The sequence below is a fragment of the Aegilops tauschii genome, chromosome 4, assembly GCF_002575655.3.
Source record: "Aegilops tauschii subsp. strangulata cultivar AL8/78 chromosome 4, Aet v6.0, whole genome shotgun sequence".
Lineage (NCBI taxonomy): Eukaryota > Viridiplantae > Streptophyta > Magnoliopsida > Poales > Poaceae > Aegilops > Aegilops tauschii.
Genome location: NC_053038.3, coordinates 368,590,542 through 368,598,344, shown reverse-complemented (window position 1 = coordinate 368,598,344; position 7,803 = coordinate 368,590,542). Strand labels below are relative to the sequence as shown.

The 7,803-nt window shown below is 44.7% G+C and overlaps 1 protein-coding gene across 1 annotated transcript; it reads left to right on the top strand.

Moving 5' to 3' along the window:
• Positions 1–1,715: 1,715 nt before the first annotated feature.
• LOC120963016 (uncharacterized) lies at positions 1,716–3,786 on the top strand. Its single transcript, XM_040387281.3, has 3 exons — positions 1,716–2,062; positions 2,147–2,260; positions 3,350–3,786. The coding sequence occupies exons 1-3, from the start codon at positions 2,020–2,022 to the stop codon at positions 3,559–3,561; spliced, it is 369 nt and encodes a 122-aa protein (XP_040243215.1). The 5' UTR covers positions 1,716–2,019; the 3' UTR covers positions 3,562–3,786.
• Positions 3,787–7,803: the final 4,017 nt, after the last annotated feature.

Genomic DNA, 7,803 nt, shown 5'->3' with positions numbered 1-7,803 from the left:
TTCCCCTTCGCCTCCGCCGTCGCCTTCTTCGCGTGCTCCAAGGACACCGTCTTCTCCTTCCCCATTGCAGCGGGCGGAGCTCGAACAGGGCAGCGGTGCCGGGAGCAGAAGCGGATGCGGTGGAGATAACGGAGAAGAAAGAGGGAGAATGGGAACGCACTGTGCAAAAACCCCAGTCCGACGCCTTATATGAGGTCGTGCCCGAGTGGCTGACCCATGGGCCCAGACGATCCTATCGAATCCCGCAACAGTCGCGCGCGCGATACGTGGCGAAAAAGGTGGCGCAAAAATCGAGGCGGCCCTACCTAATCCAACCCGATTACTACGGCCTCCTCCGCCCCGCGCGCTTCCCAAAATTCGAATCCCGCGAGATCCGCGAGCAGCAGAGCAACCTGTCAGACGGAAGATTTTTCCCATGTCAACACTCGAGGCATAACGATAAAAGTTCACTCGACAAAACCAAGAATGGATCAAGGCGACTAAAAAAGAAGTTGGAGTCATCGTGTTGATTCATTGGACCAGGCAAGACACTCCCGAAGCGCAAAAACTGAGTCGGAAGTATTCACAACTCCTTCTCCACTCGAACCCTGAACCATTCGGGGGCTAATGATGAAGCTATGTACCTAGGGTAGGGTCATAGGCCTGACCTAGACACCCTCCCCTAGGACATCACCTTAAAGTCAGAAGTATTCAAAGGATAACAGCATCCACTCGACCAGAAGCATTCCACTCGGAAGGTTCTATGTCACTCGACCGTAACAGAAACCACTCGACAGACAGAAGGTACAAAGTCACTCTGCACAGCAACGGTCAGGCGTTACTCATAGACTTAATGATCATTTATATCACTTTATTATGGACGTTACCTGTAACACTCCCCCTTTATGTACATTGAACTCCTTGTAACGTGGGCTGGCTGGGGTCCTGACGCACTCTATATAAGCCACGCCCCTCCACTGGCACAAGCGTTCGCACCCCCTGTAACACACACACACATAATCCAGTCGACCGCCTCCGGGCACCAAGACGTACGGCTATTACTTCCTCCGTGAAGGGCCTGAACTCGTAAAACTCGTGTGTACAACTTCGCCATAGCTAGGATCTTGCCTCCTCATACCTACCCCCATTCTACTGTCAGTCTTAGACCCACGACAGTCTCATCGTAGTCAACTCCTTGAACTTGTCAAAAACCTTTCGCAACAAGTCGAGCTTTGTATACAGTAACATTACTGTCACCGTCAGTCTTCTTCTTGAAGATCCATTTATTCTCTATGGCTTGTCGATCATCAGGTAAGTCAACCAAAGTCCACACTTTGTTCTCATACATGGATCCCATCTCAGATTTCATGGCCTCAAGCCATTTCGCGGAATCTGGGCTCATCATCGCTTCCTCATAGTTCGTAGGTTCGTCATGGTCAAGTAACATGACCTCTAGAACAGGATTACCGTACCACTCTAGTGCGGATCTTACTCTGGTTTACCTACGAGCACTATTAGGAAACAGCTTATAGGTAGAAATTTACTAGTAGCGTCTGTTTGGGCCACCACGCTACTGGTATAACTTAGCAGTAGCGTTGGTTTTGTCTAGCCGCACTACTACTAAGTGGTTCTCGTCATGCCCTCGGGACTGGCCATAGTAGTAGTGTGGGTTCCCAGAGACCGCGCTACCACTACGAACTTAGTGATAGCGAGGTTCACCGAAATGCGCTACAACTAAGCGCACCACACCTGCCTGTCTCCCTTGTCCCCCTCTCTCCCTCGTCACGTTCTCTCTCTCTCTCTCCCCTTTCCTCCCTCGACTCTGATCTAGATCCAACCTCGGTGCCATGTTGCGCCGTCTTCCCCATCGCCGCCGGCCACCATCCCCACACTTTCTCTCCCTTTGCCCGTGGATCCATCTTCCATGGACGCCTCCCACACCGTCTCCTCCTTCCCCCATCTCATCACTAGGGAAGACAAGGCAAGCGGGAGGGAGATTGGCCATGTAGGTCAGATCCATCCGCCACGACCTCGACGGAGATGGCCCAGTGGATGGAGCGGACCTGCAAATCGTCAAGCCAAGGTAGCAGGGCAGCAGGGCTCCATCCTTAATTTCCTTGACCATCTTGGATTACCTTCCCTGATTTCCTTGATTCCTCACGCACAGGGCAGCAGGGCTCCATCCTTATTCTCTTCTCCACGGGGGTCACGCACAGGGCTCCACCTACAAGTGAAGAGAGGACCACTGCTCCTCCGGGTTTGCTTCTTCCTACTCTTGAAGGTCCCTCTCTCCCTCTCATGCTCTGCCTGAATTAATGGCGTTAGGTGTCACAACCAAACTGAAACTTTTTTATCTTCAGAGAGGAGAAAACTGAATCTTTAATTAGGTTAGCTTGCACCTGATGCTGCTTTTTTATCTTCATTTATTTATCAAAAATAGTAATTTACATTGAAGTTTTTTTTAATTATTCACAGACACTTATTTATGCATTGTTCTTCCTGTATATAATAGATGTTTTATTTTTAGTTGTTCAGGTTCTCAATGTATGTTTATCCACTGTATAATGTACGAGTGCAATACTTAGAGCTAAATTTTACTTAAATGAGATGCAATGGCATTTTTTATTTTACAAATAACAATAATCTAATCTACCTTAATTAGATCAGCTATGTTTATGGCAAACCTTCTTAAGAAAGCAAGAAATGCCAATTCTTGTTTATGTGGTTCGGCATTCTTTCATTGTTCTGTAACTACTTTGTGTCATGAATTCAGTTATGCACTGTTATAGGATAGATAGCCTGGACCACAAAAGGCGTGGCATTGACTTAGTGGCAGCTGAGCTGCTGATAAAGGGCATGGGTGAACAAATGAAGGTGACTGGGATTTTAAAATGAAGTTAAATTGTGATCAGCACAAAGCTTTTGTCTTATTTTTTATGTCAACTAATGCTATTTGTGATTTCACGAATTGCCATCAGCTTGGGTTATCATAGTATAGCTTCTTTATGATTTGTGATCTCATTTTGATCCACGTTCCAAGATTACATGGTAGCATATATACTTGAAGTTGCATGGAATATCAAAATTCAAAATAGACTTTGCCTATTCCCTGTTTTGAAAAACAGTGGGAATCGATTTTCTGAAGTCCTTGGTTGTCTATTTCCCTATCCATGCAACAATAAATGCTGAACAGAATGTTGAACAAGATAGCATGAACACGTATAGCCAGGGTATGCATTTAGTAGGTGTCTTTCCATTTCAAAGATTCATAATAGACTAAAAGAGATTGATAAATGAAGAAAATACCCTACCGGATCTACAGTAGGACAAGAACTAACAAGCAGTTTTCACTTTCCCGACGTGGGCGCAGGGGTGATCGTCACGGACTACCGCAACTCGGGGGGCATCGTGCTCTTCAACAACTCGGAGACGGACTTCACCATGAAGCCCGGCGACTGCATCACACAGATGATTGTCCAGGTGATTCTGACGCCGAAGGTCGCCGAGGTGGAGGATCTTGACGCCACCGTCCGGAGGTTGTCGAGGTGGAGGACCTCGATGCCACCCTTTGGAGGTTGCTGAGGTGAAGGACCTCGATGCCTTGGTAGATACATTTAGAAAAGGGGTCTGGTTAGGTTGGTGGTGGGACGCTAGGGAAGGTACCCACCTTTCGTGATGGTTGTGTGCATCTGATGTATCAATGGGATCTCATGATTTCTTTGAGTTGAGATTTTCAATGTTGTATACATGAACGGTGGAAGTGCTAAGAATGTAAGTGCTAAGATGGTTCTATGACCTTTGCACTAGATGTGTCTTGATTTCCATCCGTAAATATTGCATCTAACTATTTTTTTAATTTTTAATTACTTAGCAGTAGCGTGGGGAAGAAGGGCATTCTACTAGTACTTAGGAATAGTAGTAGCGTGGGTTAGGAATAGTAGTAGCGTGGGTTGCACGCGCGACTACTAACTTTTTAGCTGTAGCGTGGGGTAAAACACACGCTACTGCTAAAAAATAGCTGTAGCGTCATAGCAGTAGCGTGGGAACCTACGCTACTGGTAATCCAAAAACCCACGCTACTGGTAAGGTTTTTCCTAGTAGTGGAGGTTCGGTAGTAACTTGATCAGAAGTTTCATGATCATTATCATTAGCTTCCTCACTAATTGGTGTAGGAATCACATGAACTGATTTTCGGGATGAACTATTTTCCAATAAGGGAGCAGGTACAATTACCTCATCAAGTTCTACTTTCCTCCCACTCACTTCTTTCGAGAGAAACTCCTTCTCTAGAAAGGATCCATTCTTAGCAACGAATGTCTTGCCTTCGGATCTGTGCTAGAAGGTGTACCCAACAGTCTCTTTTGGGTATCCTATGAAGACACATTTCTCCGATTTGGGTTCGAGCTTATCAGGTTGAAGCTTTTTCACATAAGCATCGCAGCCCCAAACTTTAAGAAACGACAACTTGGGTTTCTTGCCAAACCACGGTTCATATGGTGTCGTCTTAACGGATCTAGATGGTGCCCTATTTAACGTGAATGTAGCCGTCTCTAAAGCATAATCCCAAAACGATAGCGGTAAATCAGTAAGAGACATCATAGGTCGCACCATATCTAATAAAGTGCGGTTACGACGTTCGGGCACACCATTACGCTGTGGTGTTCCGGGTGGCGTGAGCTGCGAAACTATTCCACATTGTTTCAAATGAAGACCAAACTCGTAACTCAAATATTCTCCTCCATGATCAGATCGTAGAAATTTTATTTTCTTGTTACGATGATTTTCCACTTCACTCTGAAATTCTTTGAACTTTTCAAATGTTTCAGACTTATGTTTCATCAAGTAGATATACCCATATCTGCTCAAATCATCTGTGAAGGTCAGAAAATAATGATACCCGCCGCGAGCCTCAACACTCATCGGACCGCATACATCAGTATGTATTATTTCCAACAAGTCTGCTGCTCGCTCCATTGTTCCGGAGAACAGAGTCTTAGTCATCTTGCCCATGAGGCATGGTTCGCAAGCATCAAGTGATTCCAAAAGTCCATCAGCATGGAGTTTCTTCATGCGCTTTACACCAATATGACCTAAACGGAAGTGCCACAAATAAGTTGCACTATCATTATTGAACTTATATCTTTTGGCTTCAATAGTATGAATATGTGTATCACTACTATCGAGATTTAGTAAAAATAGACCACTCATCAAGGGTGCATGACCATAAAAGATATTACTCATATAAATAGAACAACCATTATTCTCTGATTTAAATGAATAACTGTATCGCATCAAACAAGATCCAGATATAATGTTCATGCTTAACGCTGGCACCAAATAACAATTATTCAAGTCTAAAATAATCCCGAAGGTAGATGTAGAGGTAGCGTGCCGATGACGATCACATCGACTTTGGAACCATTTCCCACGCGCATCGTCACCTCGTCCTTAGCCAATCTTTGCTTAATCCGTAGCCCCTGTTTCGAGTTGCAAATATGAGCAACAGAACCAGTATCAAATACCCAGGCGCTACTGCGAGCATTAGTTAAGTACACATCAATAACATGTATATCAAATATACCTTTCACATCGTCACCTCATCCTTCTTATCCGCCAAATAGTTGGGGTAGTTCCGCTTCCAGTGACCAGTCCCTTTGCAGTAGAAGCACTCAGTCTCAGGCTTAGGTCCAGACTTGGGCTTCTTCACTTGAGCAGCAACTTGCTTGCCGTTCTTCTTGAAGTCCCCCTTCTTCCATTTACCCTTTTTCTTGAAACTGGTGGTCTTGTTGACCATCAACACTTGATGCTCCTTCTTGATTTCTACCTCCGCAACCTTTAGCATCGCGAAGAGCTCGGGAATTGTCTTATCCATCCCTTGCATATTATAGTTCATCACAAAGCTTTTGTAGCTTGGTGGCAGTGATTGAAGAACTCTGTCAATGACACTATCAACCGGAAGATTAACTCCCAGTTGAGTCAAGTGATTGTGGTACCCAGACATTCTGAGTATATGCTCACTGACAGAACTATTCTCCTCCATTTTGCAGCTGTAGAACTTATTGGAGACTTTATATCTCTCAATCCGGGCATTTGCTTGAAATATTAACTTCAACTCCTGGAACATCTCATATTCTCCATGACGTTCAAAACGTCGTTGAAGTCCCGGTTCTAAGCCATAAAGCATGGCACACTGAACTATCGAGTAGTCATCAGCTTTGCTCTGCCAGCCGTTCACAACGTCCGGCGTTGCTCCTGCAGCGGGTCTGGCACCTAGCGGTGCTTTCAGGACGTAATTCTTCTGTGCAGCAATGAGGATAACCCTCAAGTTATGGACCCAGTCCGTGTAGTTGCTACCATCATCTTTCAACTTAACTTTCTCTAGGAACGAATTAAAATTCAAAGGAACAGTAGCGTGATCTACAACAACATAGACATGCAAAATACTATCAGGTACTAAGTTCATGATAAATTAAAGTTCAATTAATCATATTACTTAAGAACTCCTACTTAGATAGACATCCCTCTAATCATCTAAGTGATCACGTGATCCAAATCAACTAAACCATGTCCGATCATCACGTGAGATGGAGTAGTTTTCAATGGTGAACATCACTATGTTGATCATATCTACTATATGATTCACGCTCAACCTTTCGATCTCAGTGTTCCGAGGCCATATCTGCATATGCTAGGCTCGTCATGTTTAACCCGAGTATTCTGCGTGTGCAAAACTGGCTTGCACCCGTTGTATGTGAACGTAGAGCTTATCACACCCGATCATCAAGTGGTGTCTCGGCACGACGAACTGTCGCAACGGTGCATACTCAGGGAGAACACTTATACCTTGAAATTTAGTGAGAGATCATCTTATAATGCTACCGCCGAACTAAGCAAAATAAGATGCATAAAGGATAAACATCACATGCAATCAATATAAGTGATATGATATGGCCATCATCATCTTGTGCCTTTGATTTCCATCTCCAAAGCATCGTCATGATCACCATCGTCACCGGCTTGACACCTTGATCTCCATCGAAGCATCATTGTCGTCTCGCCAACTATTGCTTCTACGACTATCGCTACCGCTTAGTGATAAAGTAAAGCAATTACATGGCGATTGCATTTCATACAATAAAGCGATAACCATAAGGCTCCTACCAGTTGCCGATAACTTCTAAAACACATGATCATCTCATACAACAATTTATATATCATCACGTCTTCACCATATCACATCACAACATGCCCTGCAAAAACAATTTAGACGTCCTCTACTTTGTTGTTGCAAGTTTTACGTGGCTGCTACGGGCTTAGCAAGAACCATTCTTACCTACGCATCAAAACCACAACGATTTTTCGTCAAGTGTGCTGTTTTAACCTTCAACAAGGACCGGGCGTAGTCACACTCGATTCAACTAAAGTTGTAGAAACAGACACCCACTAGCCACCTATGTGCGAAGCACGACGGTGGAACCAGTCTCATGAACGCGGTCATGTAATGTCGGTCTGGGCCGCTTCATCCAACAATACTGCCAAATCAAAGTATGGCATGCTGGTAAGCAGTATGACTATTATCGCCCACAACTCTTTGTGTTCTACTCGTGCATATAACATCTACGCATAGACCTGGATCGGATGCCACTGTTGGGGAACGCAGAATTTCAAAAAAATTCCTACGATCACACAAGATCTATCTAGGAGATGCATAGCAACGAGCGGGGAGAGTGTGTCCACGTACCCTCGTAGACCGAAAGCGGAAGCGTTAAGTAACGCGGTTGATGTAGTCGAACGTCTTCGCGATCCAACCAATCAAGTACCAAA

Coding starts and splice junctions, on each gene's coding strand:
- LOC120963016 (XM_040387281.3), top strand. CDS start 2,020: ATGGCCCAGTGGATGGAGCGGACCTGCAAATCGTCAAGCCAAG. Junction 2,063..2,146: donor CTGCAAATCGTCAAGCCAAG/GTAGCAGGGCAG, acceptor CCTCACGCACAG/GGCAGCAGGGCTCCATCCTT. Junction 2,261..3,349: donor GCTTCTTCCTACTCTTGAAG/GTCCCTCTCTCC, acceptor ACGTGGGCGCAG/GGGTGATCGTCACGGACTAC.